Here is a 27186-nt window from a genome sequence, read left to right on the forward strand (position 1 = left end):
ACGAGCCTCTTTCCTTTGTCTAGCTCGATGGCCTTGTCCTTATACCACGCAGCCTCCTCTCGGGCCTTGGTAGCCGCCTCCTCGGCCGAGACAGCCTGATCCTTCGACTGGGCCGCTTCCTCCTTCGCGTTCTCCGCGGCCTCTCGAGCGACATGGGCGTCTTGCTCCGCCCGGGAGACCTTACCGTTCATGCCTGACAAGGTCTTCTGAGTGTCGGTTAGAGCGGCCTCCTTCTCCTTCCTCTCCTCTAGAGCCACCGTAAGATCCTTGTACGCCTTGAGGAGCTTTTCTTGCGACTCGAGGAGCTGATCCTTGAGAAGAGGAATCTGGTCCTAGCCACCCCTTGTCGCATGAATGAAGCCCGACTTTAGCCGGGATGTTTCTTTCAAGTCCTGCAATAAAGCACGAGGCGATAAGCATACTGGCCTAACGAGAAATTCAAAGTAACCAGAGTATAGGAATCCTTACAAAGAAGGCTTGGCCCAGGTCGTTGTTGATGATGTCGGACATGAGGCCAGTGACAAAGCACTTCGAGGTGCTCCCACTTCTCTGCCTCCTTCTAATCGTCCATCATGATGTTGGGCTCGTCCGGAGACATGGAGACTCGAATGCAGATCCTTCCTAGACCCCAATGCTCGAGCTCGTCGTCCGTGCGCGCCTTGACACTCCGGATAAGCTCCTACACTGTCTCGAGCGAGCCTCCATGGCGCAAGAACAGATCGATGAGAGAGGGAAACCGCCCGTCATCATCTACAGACCTCCAGGTCCCAGCCTCGCCCACCTCGCCGCCACCATAAGCCCCAGCCTCATCATCCCCGATGGCTCTAGAAGTTATGTCCACGTCCTCCAATGGCCGTCAGCCCTCCAGGAAGCCCGGGGCGATCCCCACAATGCCATAGAGGGTGCCTTTGATCTCGGCGCCAGGATCCGCCGGTGTGCGCATGGCACACGCCTGCGCCACAACACTGTCCTCCCGCTGTGGCTCGGTTGGGACGGTCACAGGCCCCCAAGGACAAAGCCACGCGGGAGTCGTGGGGTCGTAAACCGGTAGCTTCTCCTCCTCCGCCGTCTCGAGCCTCTGCCCTTCTTCGAGCTGCTGCTACTGCTACTATGGTTGCTGTGATCACTGCCCCTGTGGCTGCTGTTGCTCGGGGAACTCCTCCAACTATCGCTACTGCAGTTGAAGCTCCTGCAGCTCTTGCTGTTGGTGCTGCTCCAGCTATTCCTCAAGCTGCCGCTGCTACCCCTACGCCACTCGCCGCCGCTGCTGCTGCTCCTGCGAACGACACTGCTCCCCCTCATCGTCCTCCTTCTTCTTTTCCTCTTCCCTCCTCTTCTGTTGCTCTTCCTCGTTCATCCTCTTCTTCACTTCCTCGATGGAATGGAGCCCAATGGGCCATGGCGTCCATCCTTCGACCTGAGGGGTCTCGACCCCCTTGTCCGTGTCACGAGCGCCTGTCGAGCGCGGGCCGTCCCTAGACTCATCACTAATAGTGATGGGGTCACCCACTCCCCCTGTCTTGGGAAGCTTGGGGGCTACCTGTTAACGGTCCTTAAGTATCAAATTTAATCATCAAATAAACAGAGAAAAGGATCCAAATGCAACCGTCACAAAGACTTAGGGTTTTATCTGACAGAATTCCATGAGTTTTGGTGTTTGTCTATTTCTGCAGGGGGTTATCAGGAAATATGGAGGAAAGGCCCACATGTAGGGTTTACATAGGGATATTAACGTGCTGCGTAATTATCTAAAATCTAGAGGAGTCCAGAAGCCATGGGAATGAACGGGAGACCAAACGGGCCCGGGGGCAGGGCGCCCGCTCTCCCCTCTTGGGCGCCTACCCTGGTCTAAGGACCAATCACGTTCTACTTCGCGGATCATGCTCCACCGACCTTAAGGATCAAGGAAAACCGTGCGATTGATGTCGGTTTGATCCGACGGCCCACATTCATTTGGAAGGACTATATAAGCAGACCCCCTGGCCCCTGGAGGAGAGAGCCCCTGAAACCCTAATTAATTTATCCATCTCAGGAGAAGAAGCCTCTAATCAAGCCCTAGAGCCACCACGTCAATAGATCTCTAGTTTAGCATAGCTACATAGGATTAGAACTAGAAGGTGTCTATCTTCAATTGGTTTCCGGATCTGTCAAGAGGATTCTTGGTAATTCCTCTACTGTTCTTCAATTGTTCATCATTGTTCTTCAATATTATGAATATGACTTTGTTCTACTTCAATATATTGATTATGACTTTGCTCTACTTGTTTATATTTGCAATTATATCGTTCTTAGTTTATCATAGTTATATGCTTGGCTTAGTTACATTGTAATTATATACATGTTTAGGATCGTATAGCATTTATCCATGTGTATAGTGGGTAAATGATAAGTATTGTGTAGGCGTGGTGCCTATACCGTATTTTTCTATGATTGTACCCTATATGCCAGATCGTGGGGTAGTCTGTGGTAGTGACAGCTCCATTGATTCTTATATAATCCCCCTCTCGTGTATAGGGCTGGCAGAGCAACATTATTACAGGGGAGTGATTGCTATGTTTCTCATATTCCTTGATAATATCACTATGCATAGGCGTAGTCCTGTCTCGCAATGATTGCCAAGTATAATTGCACTAACTATGATATGCTAGACTTTATAGTTAAGAATAACTTAGGAAATATTCTTGTAGTTCGTCCTAATTCCATGCTAATGACTTGCTAGAATATCTATTGAGGTGCTTATCATTATTATATGTGACTAGGTTATGCTGATCAGATTAATTATCTTTGTCACCATTCATACTTTATCCATATTTTATTTGACACTTATCCCTGTATGAAAGAGATAGATAAATGCTCTCAATTATACATGCAATGATGGATACTCAATTCTATATTCCATTCCATAATCAACATTGATGTTTAGCAATTCCTTCCCAGTGGTAAAAATATAAATAACGATACCTAGAATACTTTCCGGTTAAAATGCTACATCGGTATTAATCTATGCGCTTGCATATCTCATTTATTATTCATTCAGAAGAGCAATTGCATATTTCAATACCACGTCTCTCATGTCATGCTGGGGATGACAACTTGGCTTAAGTGGCATGAGGGATAGGTTTGGCATTTTTGGCACCGTTATCAGAATTAGAAAACTAAGTCTACTTTTGGTAATGATGTTAAGAATACCCAACAAGCATTTTTGGCGGCGTTGCCGAGGAAGGTTGATTACTAATCAGGAATGAATATGGAATTTCGAGTCATCATTCGCATCACTAATATGATTGAGATTATCAATTCTCTCATACAGTTTTATCCTGTTATTTTTCTATTTTATCTTATGCAGGGTAATGTATGAATAGAAGACACCTTCTAGGAAATTTTGTTAACAATCCCGAAGCATTATTCAGAAAAACAAGAGCCAAGCTCAAGAAGAGATCATCAACACTTCAGCACGATGCTTCACCCAATCAAGAAGATCACCGAAGTTTCACCCGGAACTTGTCTTCAGAATTCGAAGTCATGGCGAACAAATTGATCCACGAGTTCTCAGCTCCAACTACGGACAACATCCATACTGGACCTACTGCAGAGATCGACGACAACTTTGAGCTCAAGCCTGGACTTATCAACATGGTGCAATCCAACCAGTTCTGTGGGAAGGCACGAGGAGATGCTAGTGCTCATCTCCAACATTTCCTGGAGATTTGCAGCACATTCACCATATCAGGAGTCCCCAGAGATGCTATACTACTTCGCCTCTTCCCATTCTCACTGTTAGGGAGAGCGAAGCAGTGGTTCTACGCTACAAAGGAGAAGAATACTACGTGGGCACTCTGCTCCATGAACTTTCTGGCTAAGTTCTTTCCCATGGGCAACACCAATGCTCTCCGTGGGAAGATTACAAGTTTTCAGCAACAACATGATGAATCTATTCTAGAAGCATGGGAGCGCTTCCAAGACTACATCTTAGAATGTCCCCATCATGGAATGGAGAGCTGACTATTGATGCAGACGTTTTATCATGGGCTCGGCAATAGTGCTCGAGAGACCATGGATGCTGCAGCTGGAGGAGCATTCCTATCACTCACCATACCACAAGCCATAGCTCTTGTGGAGAAGATGGCGTCCACCCAAGGCTAGAATGAAGAGAGGACCCAGACACGCAAGAGAGGTGGAGGTATTCATCAGCTCAAGGAGGTAGACATGCTATCTGCAAAGCTAGACCTGCTCATGAAGAAGCTCGATGATAGAGCTGGAGATAAGAAAGAAGTTATGCACGTCTACGACTCTCACATGACTTGTGAGGAGTGTGGAGATACTGGACACTCAGGCAATCACTGCCCTGAGATGCTTGAGGACATAAACTACATCATCATCAACAACAACAACAACAACTACAACCATCCTCAACAAAATCAAGGTTGGAATCAACAGAGGCCTAACTACTCATGTAATTATCAAGGTAACAATTCTTATAATAATAATAATTTTCCACCTCTAAGAGAGTTAGTGTCTAATCAAGGAAAGCTAATGGATAACCTATCTAAGAAATTGGCATCTAATGATAAAATGTTAGAAAATATAAATAATAGAATGGATAATTTCTCTACTGCCATCAAGAATCAAATTAGCTTTAATAAAATGATTGAATCTCAGTTAAATCAAATAGCTACTGCTGTTCCTGCTACTAACCCCGGTATACCATCACAAACGGAAGGATTAGAATCTGCAAATCTTGTAGACTTGTTTGATGCAGGTAACTACTGGAGTGACCCCGTTGTGGAAGTTACTAATGACCTTCTGCCAGTCAAGAGAGGCGTTCCAGGATGCCCCGTCATGCTGATCTCCATCGGCATGGTGGACTTCCCAGAAGCACTCTACGACTTTGGCTCTAGTGTCAACATTATGCCCAGGGTACTCTATGAAAAAATCTTTATATATCCTTTATTAGAAACAACCATGTGTTCATACATTTAGCTCCAGTTGGTAGATCAGACATTCTAAAAGGTTGAAGGTATAGTAACTGATGTCCCTATCAAAATAGACGATTATTTTGTCCATACAGACTTTCAGGTTATTGACATGGGAGAAGATGAGTACGATCCACCCATCATCCTTGGGAGACCTTTCCTCAGCACTATTAAAGCAATCATCTACATTGGAACTGGAGAAGTCCACATGCACTTCCCCTCGGAGAAGGTATGCCGCTATTTTACTGACCCTAATTATATAGTTGAAGACTCTAAGCAGACCAGGACAAGAAGAAGATGACGCAACCACAACCAGACGAGGCAAATCATCAAGGACGGATGGGCAGACTATGAAGGAGAAGTGGTAAGGTCTGAAGACATACAGCTTGAACAGAATTGTCCTAAGGAGACCATAGCACCGAGTGAAGTGTGGAGAGAGAAGATAGTTATACACGAAGAGGAGGCGCTGCTGGAACCATCGACTACGCCATCCAGCAAATCCAAGGACGACTGAGAAAACAGAGAGTCCCGTTCGGAGGACTTAAAAACACCGAACACCTTGCTAAGAGGTAAAATTGGTAGTTATCCTTTTCCTTTCAATTATTTAAAATAGTTTACTTAGTTAATCATGTTCATACTATCCTAAAAAAGAAAATAAAAATGTTAAAAAAATAGTAAGCCCCATGTGAGTATACGAGTGGCATGAAACCCATAAGTACATTCACTGTGGTGGCATAAAAATAAAATAAATATTTTTTCTGCTCTATAAAATGAAAATATAAAAATAGAGAGTAATATTTATTGAGGAGGCTCAACATGATAAAGGCTAGATATGTATGCTAACACCTAATCAGTTCCACAAAGCTTTGTTGTCTATTTGAGCTCCACATAATTCAAGGATCAAGAAGACTAGCAGACGGAGGACATTCTAATCGCTGTCAGGGTGCTGCCGACTTTCAAATACACCTCTGCCACCTGCTAGCTACATCAGAAGAAATTACGTCAAAATCTAGCTTGGGGGAGAGCACCCCCATTTATCCTGCCAAGTATTTCTATCTATCTATCTATATACTTATACTATATTAAAATAAAATAAAAATATGTATAACCAGGAAAAACCAAATAAAGATTTTGTGCTTATATATATCCTTTGCTTAGTATGCTTAATAAATAAATAAAGTGGCTATGCTAAACTGAATCTTAATAATAAAACTCTAGCATGGATATAATGAATAGTTGCTCTGCCTAATTTTCAAATTTGAAGTTCTCTCTCTAGTTTAGACATAAATGTTATAATTTAAAGTTTGCTCTAAACCTGAACTTGTGGGAAGAGAACTTGATCTGAAGTCTAAGTTGTCAACGGATATGATATGGGAAGGTTGAGATATTGTTTATCTGTTCCTAGAGATGCTAGAAATCTAGAGAATTTTATATTTGAAAATCTTTAAAATATCACATGATCAGTTCCTGTATGATGAGAGTTTAAATTCCTACCACAGCCATATATACATGCTTGCTAGACTTTGAGCCACACATTTACAGTTTACTGCTTATGAGCATTGAGTGTGGTCAAGCTGTGTAGACCCTTAGGAGCTTGTCATGTGGTTAAATCAAGATTCACTTGCACGTTCACTCACACATGCTGCTTCTACACTGGAAGTACGCATCCACATATATCCACTCATTTCCATCTCCAGAGCCACGCAAAAGTATTCCACTCCTAATCCGGGAGAGAATAGCCAAAAACATTGTCCTATTTCTGTTTTTCCCTGTGAAATAAATGCTCGAGTTATCTTGGTTACTACCACTTGTTATATTATTTCAGGAGATGAGTGCTTTAAAAAAGAGCGAAAAGATATGAGGAAATAAAAAAGGTCAAGTGCTCGGAACCTCGAAAGAAAAGAAAAAAGTGAGACGAGAGGTAAAAATGGACAAGTGTCCGATAGTAGAAGTAGGGGTACAAGATACCCACCTGAAAAAAAAGAAATATAGAGCATCTCATTCTCCACAAAAGTTTCAAAAGAGCAAGGAAGGTATGTATCCCCTCAAAAGAGCACAAGTAGAATTAGACTTTCACCATTGTTATCACCATCATCACCATACACCATTCATTCGCCACACATGCACATCTTGATTTGACTTATTGACTTGTTTCTCTGGATCCATGGTTTGACTATGCAATAAATGTCTTGTAAGTATGTATATTTTATCTGCCACCTATGAGCTACAGATATCAAAGCCTTATTAAAGTAGGGTGAGAGAGAAGGCAATGTCACTATGCCTTATACTACAAATACCACATATTTTGAGAGAAGGCATATACCATCACTGCCTTGGTAAGGATCCAGAAATACCACAAAAGAGAGATATGAGAGTGTCATACAAGGAATCTCTGAGTTTTATTTGAAAATCTGCAAAAACTCCAGACCTATAGCTGATCAAGAATAAGAGACATGGCACTTGACTAGACCGTTCTATCTTTTAACTGCTCAAGACAGAAGTGATGGTTGTTGACGGTCCTTAATGCTCATATTTAACCATCAATTAATCATGGAATATGATCCAAATGCAACCAACACCTAGACTTAGGGTTTTAGCTGACAGAATTCCACGAGTTTTTGTGTTTGTGTATTTCTGCAGGGGGTTATCAGGAAATACGGAAGAAAGACCCACACGTCGGGTTTACATAGAGATATTAACGTGTTGCGCAATTTTCTATCATCTAGAAGACTCCAGAAGCCACGGGAACGAACGGGAAGGAAATCGGGCTCGGAGGCAGGGCGCCCGCCCAACTCTCCTGGGCGCCCGCCCAGCTACAGTGCCCAATCAGGACACGTTTCGCGGATCATGCTCCACCGACCTAATACTTCAAGGAAAACCACACGATCAATGTCGGTTTGATCCGACGGCCCAGATTCACTTGAAGGGACTATAAAACCAGACCCCCCTGGCCCCTGGAGATCATACCTCTTCTACAGAATCAAAATTAGAGTTTCAATTCTTCATCCAAGTAGAGAGGATCCCTCTAGTTCTTCTAGTTCTACCTCTAGTTCATCTAGATCTAGTTCTAGTTCATCTAATTCTAGTTCTAGTTCCTCTAGTTCTAGTTCTAGTTAGTTCTAGTTGTAATCTAGAAAATAGAGAGAGAGAAGAGGAGAGCGGAGGAGGAGCCGGACCTGTCGGATCTTCCTCAACATTGTACTTTTGCAGCAACTGGTTCGTTCTTCATCGTTCTCCAGGTTCTTCAATTCATAATTCCTGAGTTCTTTAATTACTTTTATTTATATTCAAGTTATTTATTGGATTCCCGCTTGCATCAAGTGCTCTAATCTTTGAAACATTAGAGTAGTAATTAATAGATTAGACATGGTGTTTAGTCTTGCAATTACCTAGAATTGCACCCAATCCTGCGGATTGTTGTGGTAGCCCTAGGGTAGTGACAGCCCTCTCGGTCGACGTATTCCACCTCGTTCGGATCGGTGTTTGTAGGACCGTAGTCGGAGCTTCCTAGCCCCCTTCTCATCTCTTTCTATGGTTAGTGTTCTGATGTCCCGATATAGATAATCTTGAAGTAATTCTTGATTCTTAGATCAATTAGAGAACTCTCCGGAAACTTCCTCTCTTCCCACCAAAAAAATAATTATATAGTTATCCTTGGGCGATCTTGGATCTTAATTAGTACACTCACGTTCTCTGTGGAAAATCGATACTCTGAAATACTCCCGGGTGAAAGCTACATCGGTATCCGTGCGCTTGCGGATTTTTCTGTGTGCGTTTAAAATACCCAACAAGCTTTCTGGCGCCGTTGCCGGGGAACGGTAGCTGTGCTAGTTTCGAACCAAGTCGTCCGTGTGTCCTTTTTCTTTTCCCTTTTTTACCACACTCACCTTACCATTTTCACCACACGACATGGATTTCACTCTAAGCATTAATGAGCATGGAATTTATTTCATAGCCACTTCATTTACTCCATGCTCATATGCAACATCTTCACAATCCATTGGTTTTTCCAACATCACCACATTCGAGATCTCCAACCCCCTCGTCCTTTCTATTTATAAAAACTTTAAAAGGGCGGTTGTCGATGCATATGTCTATATTAAACATTGCAGATCTCGTTGAGTTGATCTTGATATAGGTCAGCGTTGGAGGGGAAACCACTTCGTCGACATAAATTGATGGTTTCCCAAGGACAAGCTTAGTGTCCTAAAACAAGCACTGATTAGATCATAACATGAGCTTTTAATTATTTGCCACATTACCTTGTGAGTTGAGCATATAAGGATAATTGTAAAAAAATCCTTCGGGTATTCTTGTCACTAACCTTTCCAGGATTGGAGCAAGAAGATCGGATGAATGACAAACACAAGGTATGTCCAACCAAACATCATACAACATTGAATTAAATTCATCCAAACTTGAAATTTTGCAAAATTCAAGCTTTGGGGAGTACTTTACATTAAAACATCCTTTGCCATGTTGCTATGTTGGTTGTCCCTACCTTTGAGACATGCTCAATTTGTTAAATAGTAATCACACTACTTCATCTCCACTTGAGTAGATCTCTATAAATGCTCTCATACCACCTTTATTTGCTTTAGTATATGTCTAGGCTTGGAGTAGTTTCATTTATCTCTTAATTAAGCATGGTGCATAGTTTAGGAATGATGATCTTACTTCCAAGGGAGTTTAAATTAAGCATGGTGCTTAGGTTAAAATGCAATCCTAAATCAAATTAGACATGGTGTCTAGGTTGATTTTTTAACCGATAGTATGCTATAGTAGATATTGGATATTTTATTGGACTAACCCCTGCAGGAAAACTTTCACTATCGACCTGGAAAGTCCTGAGATAAACTCACATTGGAGACAAAGAGAGAGGCACATGAAGTTTAACAATTTACACAAGGAAGGCATAGCTCACAAGTGATGATCCATGGAGTGTGCCACAAACACGATGCACAACCGATAAGAAAGGAAAGCTTTCACAAGGTGATACTGTACCATCACTCTTCAAGTAAGGTAACATCTTAAGGTACTTGACTATCACTTCTATAAAGCTTCTCCTTGGTTCTGGCGTTCACATGAATAAAAGAGACAAACATGTATGATTTACAACTCTAGATTAACCAACCCAATCGATTCAACATGTTTAGTCCTTCCACCTTTGTGATCTCACACTCCTAATCATATGAACTAAAATGTTGCACACTCAATCTTTGGAAAATGATAGTTATGTAAAGAAAAAAAACATTTACTTAGATAGATTATCTTTCCATTAGGTTGAGCGATCTGATGTGACAAATACTTTAAATGCTACACTCATGATCTTATTGTCCATCAAATTTGTCTTGCTCACTATGCTTAAGGTTAGAGAGGAACAAATACACTTTTGGTTCTGTTGGTGTTTTCCACCAACAGGGCCCATGCACTTGATCTCTGCCTTGTCTCTACGAGCAGGTACACTTCGAGCAAAATATGAAGGACTTTTACAACTCCTAGACTCCACCAAGTGAAGAATCTAGATCTACAAGCACAAACACACTGGAGATACTGGACACTCAGGCAATCACTGCCCTGAGATGCTTGAGGACGTAACTACGGGAGTATCCCCATTGTGGAAGTAATTACTGACCATCTGCCAGTCAAGAGAGACAATCGAGGATGCCCCGTTATCCCGATCTCCATCGGCTTGGTGGACTTCCTAGAAGCACTCTGCGACTTTGGCTCCAGCGTCAACATTATGCCCAGGGTACTCTATGAAAAAGTCTTTACACATCCTTTATTAGAAACAGCCATGTGTTTGCAGCTTGCAGATCGTACGCTAAGTTTCCCAAAGGGAATTTTGAAGAACCTCTGCGTCCGAGTTGGTACCTTGTACGCCCCAGCAGACTTCGTGGTGATAGAGACTGGTACTGATGAGAGGGCACCCATCCTAGGGAGGCCATTCCTGAACACCTCAGGAGCTGTCATCTATGCTAGTGCTGCCAAGATCAATTTCTACATCAAGGGGAGGAAGGAGACGTTTTCCTTCAAGAACAAGACTACACAAATCTCAGAGCAATCTCGACATGAACCAAGGAAGAGGATCAACAGGAGGAACAGGAACAAGCAAATGTTGACCGAGTCAGCTAAGATGGTCACTACAGTTCAAGGAGGTCAAGATCGTCGACTTAAGTCACCATCCCTGACCAAAAAGGATGACCCAGTCACCTATCAGCTCCTATTCGGAACCATGCCTCTAGAACCGACATACATTTAGCTTCAGATAGCAGATCAAACATTCCGAAAGGTTGAAGATTTTCAGGTTATTGACATGGTAGACGACGAGTACGATCCAACCATCATCCTTGGAAGACCGTTCCTCAGCACCGTTAAAGCAATCTACATTGGAATCGGAGAAGTCCAAATGCACTTCCTCTTTGAGAAGGTACGCCGCTATTTTATTAACCTTAACTATATAGTTGAAGACTCTAAGCAGGTCAGGATAAGAAGAAGACGACACAACCGTAACCAGAGGAGGAAAATCATCAAGGACGGATGAGCAGACTACGAAGGAGAAGTGGTAAGGTCTGAAGACATACAACTTGAGCAGAACTGTCCTAAGGAGACCATAGCACCGAGTCAGGTATGTAGAGAGAAGATAGTTATACACGAAGAGCAGGCGCCGCCGGAACCATCGACTTCGCCATCCAACGAATCCCAGGACGACTAAGAAAATGGAGAGTCTCGTTCGGAGGACTTAAAAACACCGAACGCCTTGCCAAGAGGTAAACTTGGTAGTTATCTTTTTCCTTTCAATTATTTTAAAATAGTTTGCTTAGTTAATCAGGTTCATATCATCTCGAAAAGAAAATAAAAATATTAAAAATAGTAAGCCCCATGTGAGTATGCTCATGGCATAAAACCCATAAGTACATTCACTGTGGTGGCGTAAAAATAAAATAAATATATTCCTGTCCTATAAAAATAAAATTATAAAAATAAATTTATGATCCTACTAAAGAGAGTAACATTTATTGAGGAAGCTCAACATGATAAAGGCTAGATACTTATGCTAACACTTAACTATTTCCACAAAGCTTTGTTGTCTATTTGAGCTCCACAGAATTCAAGGATCAAAGAAGACTACCAGATGGAGGACATCCTAATCACTGTCTAGGTGCTGCCGACATTCAAATACACCTCCGCCACCTGCTAGTTACATCAGAAGAAATTACGTAAAAATCCAGCTTGGGGGAGAGCACCCCCATTTATCCAGCTAAGTATTCTACTCACGTTTATACTTTACTCTAATAATAAAAAGATGCATAATCATATAAACCCAAATACAGATTTTGTGCTTATATATATATATCTTTGCTTAGTTTGCTAAATAAATAAATAAATAAAATTTGCTATGAACCCTCATGATAAGTTCTCAAATGGAAATGATGAATAGTTGCTCTACCATGGCTAGTTCTCAAAATTGAAATCTCTCTCAAGTTTAGGCATGACTGTTATTAATTAAGATTTTCTCTAAACCTGAACTTGTGGGGAGAGTACTTGATCTAAAGTCTAAGTCGTTAACGGATACGATATGGGAAGGTTGAGCTGCTGTTTATCTGTTCCTAGAGATGCTAGAATTCTGGAGAATTTTATCTTTGAAAATCTTTAAAATGTTGCATGATGAGTTCCGGTATGATGAGAGTTTAAATTCCTACCACAGCCATATATACATGCTTGCTAGACTATGAACCACACATTTACTTTACTACTTATGAGCATTGAGTATGGTCAAGCTATGTAGACCCTTAGGAGCTTGTCATGCGGTTAGATCAAGATTCACTTGCACGTTCACTCATACATGCTGCTTCTACTCTGGAAGTACGCATCCACATACATCCACTCATTTTCATCTCCAGAACCATCCAAAAATATTCTACTCCTAATCCGGGAGAGAATAGCCAAAAACATTCTCCTATTTCTATTTTTCCCCTGTGAGATAAATGCTCAAGTTATCTTGGTTACTACCACTTGCTACATTAGTTCAAGAGATGAGTGCTCTAAAAAAAAGAAAGAGAGAAAAAAAGATACGAGGAAATAAAAAGGGGCAAGTGCCCGGAACCTCGAAAGAAAAAGTGAGACGAGAGGTAAAAATAGACAAGTGTCCGATAGTAGAATTAGGGGTACAAGATACCCACCTGAGAGAAAAGAAAAAGAAAATATAGAGCATCTCATTCTCCCCAAAAGTTTCAAAAGAGCAACAAAGGTATGTATCCCCTCAAAAGAGCATAAGTAGAATTAGACTTTCACCATTGTTATCACCATCATCACCATACACCATTCATTCGCCACACATGCACATCTTGATTTGACTTATTGACTTGTTCTTCTGGATCCATGGTTTGACTATGCAATAAATGTCTTGTAAGTATGTATTAGCTGTCTCCCACTTATGAGCTCCAGATATCAAAACCTTATTAGGGTAGGGTGAGAGAGAAGGCAACGTCACTATGCCTCATACCAAAAATACCACATACTTTGAGAGAAGGCATACACCTTTACTGCCTTGGTAAGGATCCAGAAATACCACAAAAGAGAGACTAGAGAGAGTCATACAAGGAATCTCTTAGTTTTATTTGAAAATCTACAAAAACTCCAGAGCTATAGTTAATCGAAGAACATGAGACATGGTGCTTGACTAGACTGTTCTATCTTTTAACTACTCAAGACATAAGTGACGGTTACAAGTCCCATAGTGGAAGGTAATATGAGTAAGTTTAAATCTTAACAGTTTACCCTAACCCAGAGATGAGATCTTGTTTGAACCCATGTGTATCTTTAAGGTATGAAACCACTGCAGAAACTCTAGAGTTCATCTTTGCTCAGGGACGAGCAAAGGTTAAGCTTGGGGGAGCTTGTTGACGGTCCTTAATGCTCATATTTAACCATCAATTAATCATGGAAAAGGATCCAAATGCAACCAACACCTAGACTTAGGGTTTTAGCTGACAGAATTCCACGAGTTTTGGTGTTTGTGTATTTCTGCAGGGGGTTATAAGGAAATACGGAAGAAAGCCCACACGTTGGGTTTACATAGAGATATTAACGTGTTGCGCAATTTTCTATCATCTAGACGACTCCAGAAGCCACGGGAACGAACGGGAAGGAAATCGGGCTCGGAGGCAGGGCGCCCGCCCAACTCTCCTGGGCGCCCGCCCAGCTATAGTGCCCAATCAGGACACGTTTCGTGGATCATGCTCCACCGACCTAATACTTCTAGGAAAACCACACGATCAATGTCGGTTTGATCCGACGGCCCAGATTCACTTGAAGGGACTATAAAACCAGACCCTCCTGGCCCCTGGAGATCATACCTCTTCTACATAATCAAAATTAGGGTTTCAATTCTTCATCCAAGTAGAGAGGATCCCTCTAGTTCTTCTAGTTCTACCTCTAGTTCATCTAGATCTAGTTCTAGTTCATCTAGTTCTAGTTCTAGTTCTAGTTAGTTCTAGTTGTAATCTAGAAAATAGGGAGAGAGAAGAGGAGAGCGGAGGAGGAGCCGGACCACTGTCGGATCTTCCTCAACATTGTACTTTTGCAGCAACTGGTTCGTTCTTCATCGTTCTCCAGGTTCTTCAATTCATAATTCCTAAGTTCTTTAATTACTTTTATTTACATTCAAGTTATTTATTGGATTCCCGCTTGCATCAAGTGCTCTAATCTTTGAAACATTAGAGTAGTAATTAATAGATTACACGTGGTGTTTAGTCTTGCAATTACCTAGAATTGCACCCAATCCTGCGGATTGTTGTGGTAGCCCTAGGGTAGTGACAGCCCTATCGGTCGACGTATTCCACCTCGTTCGGATCGGTGTTTGTAGGACCGTAGTCGGAGCCTCCTAGCCCCCTTCTCATCTCTTTCTGTGGTTAGTGTTCTGATGTCCCGATATAGATAATCTTGAAGTAATTCTTGATTCTTAGATCAATTAGAGAACTCTCAGGAAACTTCCTCTCTTCCCACCAAAAAAATAGTTATATAGTTATCCTTGGGCGATCTTGGATCTTAATTAGTACACTCACGTTCTCTGTGGAAAATCGATACTCTGGAATACTCCCGGGTGAAAGCTACATCGGTATCCGTGCGCTTGCGGATTTTTCTGTTTGCGTTTAAAATACCCAACAACGGTTACAAGTCCCATGGTGAAAGGTAAAATGAGTAAGTTTTAAGTCTTGACAGTTTACTCTAACTCAGAGATGAGACCTCATTTGAAGGCATGTGTACCGTTAACTTTTAAAGGCATTACAGCAACTTCTGATCCATCACAAAGGTTATCCTTGCTCAGGGACGAGCAAGAGGTAAGCTTGGGGGAGTTTGTTGACGGTCCTTAAGTATCAAATTTAGTCATCAAATAAACAAAGAAAAGGATCCAAATGCAACCGACACCCAGACTTAGGGTTTTATCTGACAGAATTCCACGAGTTTTGGTGTTTGTCTATTTCTGCAGGGGGTTATCAGGAAATATAGAGGAAAGGCCCACACATCGGGTTTACATAGGGATATTAACGTGCTGCACAATTATCTAACATCCAGAAGAGAACAGAAGCCACAAGAACAAACGGGAGACCGAACGGTCCCAAGAGCAGGGCGCCTGTTGACGGCCCTTAAGTACCAAATATAATCATCAAATAAATAAATAAAATGATCCAAATGCAACCAACACCCAGACTTAGGGTTTTATCTGACATAATTCCATGAGTTTTGGTGTTTGTCTATTTCTACAGGGGGTTATCAGGAAATATGGAGGAAAGGCCCACACGTCGGGTTTACATAGAGATATTAACGTGCCGCGCAATTTTCTGTCATCTAGAAGACTCCAGAAGCCACGGGAAGGAAGCGGAGGCCGAACAGGGCCAGGCACTGGGCGCCCGCCCAGTTGACCTGGGCGCCCGCCCCCTTGCAGAGTTGATTCAGAACTCTCTTCGCGGACTAAGCTCCACCGATCTAAAGGATCAAGGATAACCATCCAATCAATGTCGGTTTCATCCAATGGCTCACGTTCACTTGAGGGTACTATAAAACCAGACCCCCTGGCCCCTGGAGGACACAAGTTCATCATAGAGTTGAGAGGAGCCCTCGAAGGAATACCTCTCCTCTAAATAAAATTTCTTTTAGGCTTAGCTTCCAATGTGAGTAGAATTAGATCTTCTAGTTTCTACTAGGTTGAGAGAGATAGAGTGGAGGTGTAGATCGGAGGAAGCCCTTCCTATCAGTGTCTACTCCGAGGTTGTACCTCTCGGGTGAAATGCTCACTGATATCCGTGCGCTTGCGGATCATTTCCTTATTGCGTTACCAAATATCAACAAGCATTTCTGGCACCGTTGCCGGGGAGAAAGACGGTTTGCTGAGATAACTTTAAGTCTTGCTATTATCTTGTATTATACTTTTATACTTTTATTCTTTTATCTTTTTATCTTTATGGATAGTTCAAATTCCACACCTATTATTGAGTTGTTTGCACCTTCGGAGACCAGCCACAGACCATGGGAGTCAACAAGTCCTGCCCCTAATTATGATCTGTGTCCGGAGTTGATTGCAATAGGTCAAAACCAACCCTTTTCTATAGCTGAGGCCCTATCTTTTAATCAACAAGATAATGTACTTTTAGCTACACCTAGGCAATCTGTTAATCTTTCTATAAATTCTGGTTTAAACCTAGCCCTACAAGACCATGTTTTTTCTCGATATTTTCACATTGGTCTGAATCATATAACCTTTGGTAGAGTCTTTCTTTCTTTATCTATTAGTAAAGGAAGGTATGTTTTCATTTGTGGACATCCTTCTTGTAGAAAAATCTTAGAGTTAGAGAAGGAATCATCTCCCAGACAAGGAAAGGAAGTTTCAATAGCTGATTTCTGAACATTCCAATCTCATGATTCGGCTATCCAACCAATCCTTGAGCCTAATAATTTCTACTATGATCTTTCTCTTGAACCTCCCGATGATCTTATGAATCTCTCTAGACATCCCATGCATAAGAGTCACCAATACCATAAGAAGGATCGAGAAGAGCAACATCAATGGCTAGAGGGCATTAAAAATTCATGTGCTATCACCAAATTTGAGATCTCCAACCCTCTCTTCCTTTCTATTTATAACAACTTTAAAAGAGCTGTTGTCGATGCATATGTCTATAATAAATATTGCAGATCTCGTTGAGTTGATTGATGGTTTCCCAAGGACAAGCTTCGTGTCCTAAAACAAGCACTTATCAGATCGTAACATGAACTTCTAATTATTTGCAACATTGTCTTGTGTATGGAGCATATAAAGATAATTGTAGAAATATTCCATCGGGTATTCTTGTCACTAATCTTTCCAGGATTGGAGCAAGAAGATTCGATGAATGACAAGCACAAGGTATGTCTAACCAACCATCATACAACATTGAATTAAATTAATCCAAACTTCAATTTTGCAAAATTCAAGCTTGGTGGAGTACTTTACAAAAAAACATCCTTTGTCATGTTGCTATGTTGGTTGTCCTTACCTTTGAGACATGCTTGATTTATTAAATACTAGTCACACTACTTCTCCAATTAAGTAGATCTCTATAAAAGCCATCATGTTACCTATGTTTATCCTAGTAAGTGTTAGTTTGGGAGTACTGTACATACTTCTATTGGCTTTTAAATTAAGCGTGGTGCTTAGGTTAAATAGCCTTCCTTAATCTGATTAGACATGGAGTCTAGTTTGGTTACTGAACTAAAAACTGCTTGAGCAGGCATTGGTATATTTTGTCGGACTAACCCCTCCTGGAAAACTTTCAATATCAACTTGGGAAGTCCTGAGATACAAACTTACAAGGAGAGACATGAAGTTTAACAATTTGCACAAGAAGGACATAGCTCATTCATCATAAAGTGATGATCTATGGAGGGTGCCACAAACACGATGCACAACCACTAAGAAAGGAAAGCTTCCACAAGGTGATACTATACCATCACTCTCCAAGTAAGGTAACACCTTAAGGTACTTGACTATCACTTTTATAAGTTTCTCCTTGGTTCTGGTATACACATGAGTATAAGAGACAAACATGTATGAATTGTAGCTCCAAATTAACCAACCCAATTGATTCAGCATGTTTAGTCATTTAATCTTTGTTCTTAGTACTAGCTTCGTGATCCCACACTCCTAATCATATAAGCTAATATGTTGCACATTCAATCTTTGGAAGATATAAACAAAACATAAATATAGATAGATTATCTTTCCATTAGGTTGAGCCATCTGATCTGACAAATGTTTTAAATGCTACACTCATGATCTTATTATCCATCAACTTTGTATTGCTCACTATGCTTAAGGTTAGAGAAGAATAAATACACTTTTGGTTCTGTTGTTGTTTTCCACCAACAGGGCCCATGCACTTGATCTCTGCCTTGTCTCTATGAATAGGTACACTACAAGCAAAACATGGAGGAGTTTTACAACTCCCAGACTCCACCAAGTGAAGGATTTGGATCTACGAGCACAAACACACTGAGCAGGATATTGCCAACACCGCACTTCGAACTGCTGGGAAACCAAAGAACATGGGTGACTCCGTATCAAGAAGTGCAGACGTCAAGGTCCACACCTAATCAAATGATGCACCTAAAGGATGAAGACGGTGAGAAGTCTTGTCCAGAAGACTTAAAACATTGGATCCTTGTCGGAAGAGGTCAACATCGTCGACTCAAGTCGCCTTTCCTGATCAAGAAAGACGACCCTGGTGTTCCAAGCATCGAGTGCACAATCAACAGATAATCTTTTCAGAAGACACTTTACGACACCGGATCTGACGTAAATGGCCACAGTCACTTATCAGCTCCTGCATGGAACCATGTGTTGACGGTCCTTAAGTATCAAATTTAATTATCAAATAAACAAAGAAAAGGATCCAAATGAAATCAACATCTAGACTTAGGGTTTTATCTGACAGAATTCCACGAGTTTTGGTGTTTGTCTATTTCTGCAGGGGGTTATCAGGAAATAAGGAAGAAAGGCCCACATGTCGGGATTACATAGAGATATCAACGCACCGCGCAATTTTCTACCATCTAGAAGACTCCAGAAGCCACAGGAAGGAAGCGGAGGCTGAAAGGGGCCAGGCCCAGGGCGCCCGCCCTGGTGACCTGGGCGCCCGCCCACCTCTGGAAGCCCTTCGGGACTCTCTTCGCACACGACGTTCCACCGACCTATTGGATCAAGGAAAACATAGTACCACCTCGCCTACCGACCCAAAAACGCATAGAGGAGGAGGACTATATAAGGAGACCCCCCTGGCCCCTGGAGAAGACAAGAAATTATCATAGAGATTGAGGGGTGCCCTCGAAGGAAAACCTCTTCTCTAATTAATATTTCTTTTTAGGCTTAGCAACCAATGTAAAGTAGAAATAGATCTTCTAGTTTCTACTAGATTGAGAGAGATAGAGTGGAGGTGTTGATTGGAGGAAGCCCGGCCTGTCGGTGTCTACTCCAAGCTTGTACCTGCGGGATCAAGTTCTCCTAACCCGAAGCTTGCTCCTAGGATTCTTCAGTATTTTGACTTCTAAATTCTAGTAAGTTCTTGTTTTATTGTGCTTATGGTTTATGAGTTTACTTTAATCTCTTCGCGTAGAGTTTAGAGTAATCATTACTGGCGTAAACGTGGTGTTTAGGCTGGGGTACTCATAGATATTCCCTGACTAGCTGGACCGTGGTAGTAGTGAGGAACGTGACAATTCCGAGTTACCTTTGCAGATCACATCTCGTTAGCAGGAAGGATAGGGTTTATAGGTGCGGGTTGAACATCCTTTGTGGTGTCTAAATTCCGTTAGCCTCCCCATTAGAACAGTAGATCAACCTTACCAAGGTTAGAAGGAGACTACGGTTGCAGTCTTCTCTATTTATCACTCACATCGAGAGACATTCTTTGTAGCCTAAAGGGATAGTAGCAATAGACCGGTTAGTCAGATGCACTCTTTCTCCTAGTGGTAAAAAAATGAATACAATACTCTAGATAACCTCTCGGGTGAAGTGCTCACCGATATCCGTGCGCTTGCGGATCATTTCCTTATTGCGTTACCAAATATCAACACCATGCTCCTACAACCAAGATACATTCAGCTCCAGATGATTTTCAGGTCATTGACATGGGAGAAGACGAGTATGATCCACCTACCATCCTTGGAAGACCGTTCCTCAAACACTATCAAAGCCATCATCCATATTGGAACCGGAGAAGTCCACATGCACTTCCCCTCTGAGAAGGTACGCCACTACTTTAATGATTCTAACTATATAGTTGAAGATTCTAAGCAGGTCAGGACAAGAAGAATACAATGCAAGCTCAACCAGAGGAGGCAAATCATCAAAGACGGATGGGCAGACTACGAAGGAGAAGTAGTAAGGTCTAAAGACATACAGCTTGAACAGAACCGTCCTGAGGAGACCGTAGCACCGAGTCAGACATGGAAAGAGAAGATAGTTATAGCCGCTGGAACCACCGACTACGCTTCTACTCCCGAAGTACGCATCCACATACATCCACCCATTTCCATCTCCAGGTTCATCCAAAAGTATTCTACTCCTAATCCGGGAGAGAATAGCCAAAAACATTATCCTATCCCTATTATTCCCTATGGAATAAATGCTCGAGTTATCTTGGTCACTACCACTTGCTATATTATTTCAGGAAATGAGTGCTCTAAAAAAAGAGAGGAAAAATATGAGGAAATAAAAAGGGGCAAGTGCACGGAACCTCGAAGAAAAGAAAAAGTGAGACGAAAGGTAAAAATGGACAAGTGTCCGATAGTAGAATTAGGGGTATAAGATACCCACCTGAGAGGAAAGAAAAAGAAAATATAGAGCATCTCATTCTCCCCAAAAAGCTTCAAAGTGCAAGAATGGTATGTATCCCCTTAAAAGAGCAAAAATAGAATTAGACTTTCACCATTGTTATCACCATCATCACCATACACCATTCACTCCCCACACATGCACATCTTGATTTGACTTATTTACTTGTTTCTCTGGATCCATGGTTTGACTATGCAATAAATGTCATGTAAGTATGTATTAGCTGTCTCCCACCTAGGAGCTCCAGATATCAAAACCTTATTAGAGTAAGGTGAGAGAGAAGGCAATATCACTATGCCTCATGCCACAACTACTACATACTTTGAGAGAAGGCATATATCATCACTGCCTTGGTGAGGATCCAAAAATACCACAAAAGAGTGAATTGAGAGAGTCATACAAGGAATCTCTGAGTTTCATTTGACAATCTGCAAAAACTCCAGAGCTATAGCTGATCAAGAATAAGAGACATGGCGCTTGACTTGACCGTTCTATCTTTTAACTGCTCAAGACACAGGTGACGGTTACAAGCCCCATGGTGAAAGGTAAAATGAGTAAGTTTTAAGTCTTAACAGTTTACCCTAACTCAGAGATGAGATCTTACTTTTAAGGCATGAAATCACTGCAGAAACTCTTGAGTTCATCCTTGCTCAGGGACGAGCAAGAGGTAAGCTTGGGGAAGTTGTTGACGGTCCTTAAGTACCAAATATAATCATCAAATAAATAAATAAAAGGATCAAAATGCAACAAACACCCAGACTTAGGGTTTTATCCAACAGAATTCCACGAGTTTTGGTGTTTGTCTATTTCTACAGGGGGTTATCAGGAAGTATGGAGGAAAGGCCCACACGTCGGGTTTACATGGAGATATTAACGTGCCGCGCAATTTTTTGTCATCTAGAAGACTCCAGAAGCCATAGGAACGAACGGGAAGGCGAACGGGCCCGGGGGTAGGGCGCCCGCCCTCCCCCCTTGGGCGCTCGCCGTGACCTGGATTCGATTCAGAACTCTCTTCGCGGACTAGCTCCACCGACCCAAAGGATCAAGGATAACCGTCCAATCAATGTCGGTTTGATCCAATGGCTCACGTTCACTTGAGGGGACTATAAAACCAAACCCCCTGGCCCCTAGAGGAGACAAGTTCATCATAGAGTTGAGAGGAGCCCTCGAAGGAATACCTCTCCTCTAAATAAAATTTCTTTTATGCTTAGCATCCAATGTGAGTAGAATTAGATCTTCTAGTTTCTACTATATTGAGAGAGATAGAGTGGAGGTGTAGATCGGAGGAAGTCCGGCCTGTCTGTGTCTACTCCGAGGTTGTACCTGCGGGATCAAGTTCTCCTAACCAGAGGCTTGCTCCTAGGATTCTTCAGTAATTCGACTTCTAAATTCTAGTAAGTTCTTGTTTTATTGTTCTTTGGTTTATGAGTTTACTTTAATCTCTTCCGGTTGAGTATTAGAGTAATCATTGCTAGCGTAAACGTGGTGTTAAGGCTAGGGTACTCATAGATATCCCCTGACTAGCTGGACCGTGGTAGTAGCGAGGAACGTGACATTTCCGAGTTACCTTTGCATCCCATATCTTGTTAGCAGGACGGGTAGGGTTTATAGGTGCGGGTCGAACATCCTTTGTGGTGTATAGATTCCGTAAGCTTCCCCAATAGAACAGTAGATCATCCTTACCAAGGTTAGAATGAGACTACAGTTGCAGTCTTCTCTATACATCACTCACATCGAGAAACATTCTTTGTAGCCTAAAGGGGTAGTAGCAATAGATTCGGCTAGTCAGATGGACCCTTTATCCCAGTGGTAAAAATATAAATACGATACTCTGGATAACCTCCCGGGTGAAATGCTCACCGATATCCGTGCGCTTGCGGATCAGTTCCTTATTGCGTTACCAAATATCAACAGCGCCCGCACTCCCCCCTTGGGCGCCTGCCATAGTCTAAGGACCAATCACGTTCTACTTCGCGGATCATGCTCCACTGACATAAAGGATCAAGGAAAACCGTGCGATTAATGTCGGTTTGATCCGACGGCCCACATTCATTAGGAAGGACTATATAAGAAGCCCCCCTGGCCCGTGGAGGAGAGAGCCCCTGAAACCCTAATTCATTTATCCATCTCGGGAGAAGAAGCCTCTGATCAAGCCCTAGAGCCACCACATCAATAGATCTCTAGTTTAGCATAACTACATAGGATTAGAACTAGAAGGAGTCAATCTTCGATTGTTTTCCGAATCTTTCAAGAGGACTCTTGGTAATTCCTCTACTGTTCTTCAATTGTTCATCATTGTTCTTCAATATTATGAATATGACTTTGTTCTACTTCAATATATTTATTATGACTTTGCTCTACTTGTTTATATTTGCAATTATATCATTCTTAGTTTATCATAGTTATATGCTGGGCTTAGTTAGATTGGAATTATATACATGTTTAGGATCGTATAACGTTTATCCATGTGTACAGTGGGTAAATGATAAGTATTGTGTAGGCGTGGTGCCTATACCGTATTTATCTGCGATTGTACCCTATATGCCAGATCGTGGGGTAGTTCGTGATAGTGACAGCTCCATTGATCCGGCTGGTAGAGCAACATTATTACAGGGGAGTGATTGCTATGTTTCTCATCTTCCTTGATAATATCACTATGCATGGGCGTAGTCCTGTCTCGCAATGATTGCCAAGTATAATTGCACTAACTATGATAGGCTAGACTTTATAGTTAAGAACAACTTAGGAAATATTATTGTAGTTTGTCCTAATTCCATGCTAATAACTTGCTATAATATCTATTGAGGTGCTTATCATTATTATATATGGCTAGGTTATGCTGATAAGATTAATTATCTTTGTCACCATTCATACTTTATCTATATTTTATGTGACACTTATCCCTGTATGAAAGAGATAGATAAATGCTCTCAATTATACATGCAATGATGGATACTCAATTCTATATTCCATTCCATAATCAACATTGATGTTTAGCAATCCCTTCCCGGTGGTAAAAATATAAATAACGATACCTGGAATACTTCCCGGTTAAAATGCTACATCGGTATTAATCTGTGCGCTTGTAGATCTCATTTATTATTCATTCATAAGAGCAATTGCATATTTCAATACCACGTCTCTCATGCCATGCTGGGGATGACAACTTGGCTTAAGTGGCATGAGGGATAGGTTTGGCATTTTTGGCGCCATTATCAGAATTAGAAAACTAAGTCTACTTTTGGTAATGACGTTAAGAATACCGAACACTCCCTCCAGACCTTGGGGGCAGGGCGTCTCGCCCTGTCTAGGGGACGGTAAGACGCTTCCCGAACAATCACCCCCCTCCGACTGTCGAGGCGGGGTCTTAACGCCGCCTGCAGACGGTCGTGGGTCAGGAGAGCCTGCGTGCGACCCAAAACGACACATCAGCCACAAGGAAACTCTGTGCTAAGTAGAGCTGACCCCAAGACCACGAAAAGAGGAGCGAGCCACTTACCCGGAGCCTTGGAGATCGCCCCTACCTTGAGCCTCTTAGCCATCGATGGCTGGGCCTGCTCCAACGGCCTCTTCAACCTGAGCAAGGAAGAAAGGGCCTAAGATGGTGAGTGCCGGTGGACGAATAAGACAACAAAGACAGAATCTCGGTATGAAGACCATACCCTATAGGAAGGACGACCCTCCTACCGGTCCCACGGCCAGCAGGTCTCGAGCCGCCACATGTTGTGGCCCCCGGCTTCTCCAGGACAGGCGCGGGTATCGGCTACATGCTCCCTGCCTGACGAACATCGGGACTGGCACTCCATCGATGCCCTCCTCCCTGGCTCGAGGCCATCGCGGCGGCGCGGCCTCGAGTCAGCGACCCCGTCATCGAGGTTTTGACCCTGCGACCCAGGCCGGACGCCGGAATGTGTTGCGATGGAGGAACAGCTCGACCCTGGGCAGAGGCAGGGGGCGTGTCGCTACATGGGCGGCGGGGCGACACCTCCTTTTGGCGCTCGTCGCGGGGCTCACCTTGCGGCCCCTTGGAAGCCCCCGCACGCAACGAGGAGACGTCTATTTGCGGCAGGCCTTGCACGGCCCGGTCGAGTTGAGCCGCCATCCCCTCAGAATCATCATCGTCGTCGTCGTCGTCACTATCGTCTTCATCGGGGGACTCTTCCTCAGGCTCCCCTTCGTGCCTTGACTTGGCTCGACGTTCCTCGAGTGCTTGCCACTCGAGGTTCTTCTTCTTTTCCTTCTTCTTCCCCGTGTCCTTTACAGACTTATGCTTCTCCGCGGAGTCACGCCTTTTCTCGCACTCGGTGTCATCCTCCTTCACCGGAGGCCTAGAGGACCGGCCATTGATCGCCCTCTGACAAGATCGAATAACGATAACTCGAGTGACTTACCAAATCGAAGTAACCTTCCTTAGGCTTCATGGGGAATCCGTTCACCTGTTCTGGCAGGAAGTCGCCCGCGACGGCCGCCATGACCCTAGTGGCAATGTCTTCATCCGCAGGCGCCTCGTTGGACATTTGGCATGCCTCGAGGTCCCGTAGCGAAACGCCAGGGCCAATCTCATCCATTCTCAGCGGTCGAGACATCAACGGGAGCACCCATCGATGATAGACCGCTGAGAGAACGAGTGCGGCAGTCAAGCCTCCCCGCGAAACATCTTTAGGGTGTCGAGAAGGGGGCGAAGCCAGACCTGGAGAGTCTTGACGACGCCGTAGTTCTAGTTCTCTGGGTGCTCCGAGTCAACCGCCCGGTGTAGGTAGGGAAGAGGTCATCGTCGTTGTGGAGGTAGAACCACTGAGAGTCCCACTGGGCGTGGTTGGACGTTAGCCCAATGGGGATGTACTCTCAGGGCTCCTCCGCATAGGCCGTCTTCTGGACCAGGTTGAGGCAGCTGGCCCGTACCGGCTTTCTCACCCCAGCAGTCCCGCCGGGAGCACGGAATAGCTCGCCCCGGTACAGGTGGAGCCACAAGTCCTAGTAAGGCATCACCCCAAAGTAGCCCTCACACACCACGGCAAAGATCGCCACGACTGTGATGGCATTAGGGGAGAAGTGCTAGAGCTCGACGCCGTAGTGATGGCAAAGCTCCCTCGTGAATCGGCTTGGAGGGGATCCGAGTCCATGGCGGTGGAACTTGGCGAAAGAGACCACGTAGACCTTCGGCGGGTTCGGCTCCCGGTGATCCACCGGCGGCGCGATACACTCAGGCCGCATCGAGGAAGCACGGGGGCGTAGGAGCCCCTCCTTCTCCAAATCCCTCAGCTGGCACTCCATCATGACCGACGGGCGCCAATTGTCGGCGGCGATGAGTCTCACAGGCATCTTGTTAGGAGGTGGAGGAGGACTATACGGATCTCTCTACTCGAGGGTGTGTTGTGCTTCAAGCGTGGGAGAAGATGTAGAGGAAGCAAGGGTGAGAGCCATGGCAGGATGCGGAAGAGATAGTAGCCGAACGACCCCTCGATATTTATGGACACCCCCCAACGGGCGGATCCGACAAATGCGTTAACTTCCCCAATAAATGCACCGCCTAACAATCTTATTTCTCTCTCTGATAGGACGTTATGAATTCTGCCAACGGAACTGCACCGCAGGGGCTCCATCCTAAAAAGGCGTGCCCAACGGACAAGAAAGTAACCCGTCACGATTCTTCCTTCCGTCGCAAGGTAAGGCAGACGCGCGCCGCCATAAGAACCTCGAGGGAGCGCATACCGGGCCATCAGATGGGTTCGACGGTCGCCCTCAAGTACCAGAGTCAAGGATGCCTAGTGAGGGGTCGAAAACGAGGCCTGCCATGAGAACTTGCTGGCAGTATCCAAGGCATGGGCAAGAAGGTCGAGAGGAATCCCCACGGAGGTAGGCGTCGAGCCTCTGGACTCTATCAAACGAGACCAGTATCCTCGACCATGCTGTTGACGGTCCTTAAGTATCAAATTTAATTATCAAATAAATAAAGAAAAGGATCCAAATGAAATCAAGATCTAGACTTAGGGTTTTATCTGACAGAATTCCACGAGTTTTGGAGTTTGTCTATTTCTGCTGGGGGTTATCAGGAAATATGGAAGAAAGGCCCACATGTCAGGATTACGAAAAGATATTAATGTGCTGCGCAATTATCTTACATCTAGAAGACTCCAGAAGCCACGAGACCGAAACTGAGGCGAAACGGGGCTAGAGACAGGGCGCCCGCCTTGTCCTACTGGGCGCCCGCCCTGCCCCTGAGTCCAATCAGGACTCTGCTTTGCGGGAGATCTCCACCGACCTAAAGGATGAATCTAAACCATACAATCTATGTCGGTTTGATCCAAGGGCCCATATTCACTTGGAGGGACTATAAAACCA

At 43.5% G+C, this 27186-nt stretch overlaps 1 protein-coding gene across 1 annotated transcript; it reads right to left on the bottom strand.

The window, feature by feature from the left end:
* On the bottom strand, positions 1247–25412 carry LOC110430440 (rRNA biogenesis protein rrp36-like). Its single transcript, XM_021448118.1, has 3 exons — positions 25281–25412; positions 24632–25198; positions 1247–1540 (listed from the first exon to the last, which is right to left on the bottom strand). Exons 1-3 carry the CDS (start codon positions 25410–25412, stop codon positions 1247–1249), a joined length of 993 nt encoding a protein of 330 aa, XP_021303793.1.

The sequence above is a fragment of the Sorghum bicolor genome, chromosome 9, assembly GCF_000003195.3.
Source record: "Sorghum bicolor cultivar BTx623 chromosome 9, Sorghum_bicolor_NCBIv3, whole genome shotgun sequence".
Lineage (NCBI taxonomy): Eukaryota > Viridiplantae > Streptophyta > Magnoliopsida > Poales > Poaceae > Sorghum > Sorghum bicolor.

Coding starts and splice junctions, on each gene's coding strand:
- LOC110430440 (XM_021448118.1), bottom strand. CDS start 25,412: ATGGATGAGATTGGCCCTGGCGTTTCGCTACGGGACCTCGAGGCATGC. Junction 25,199..25,280: donor GCGACTTCCTGCCAGAACAG/GTGAACGGATTC, acceptor CGATCTTGTCAG/AGGGCGATCAATGGCCGGTC. Junction 1,541..24,631: donor GATGGAGTGCCAGTCCCGAT/GTTCGTCAGGCA, acceptor GACCGTTAACAG/GTAGCCCCCAAGCTTCCCAA.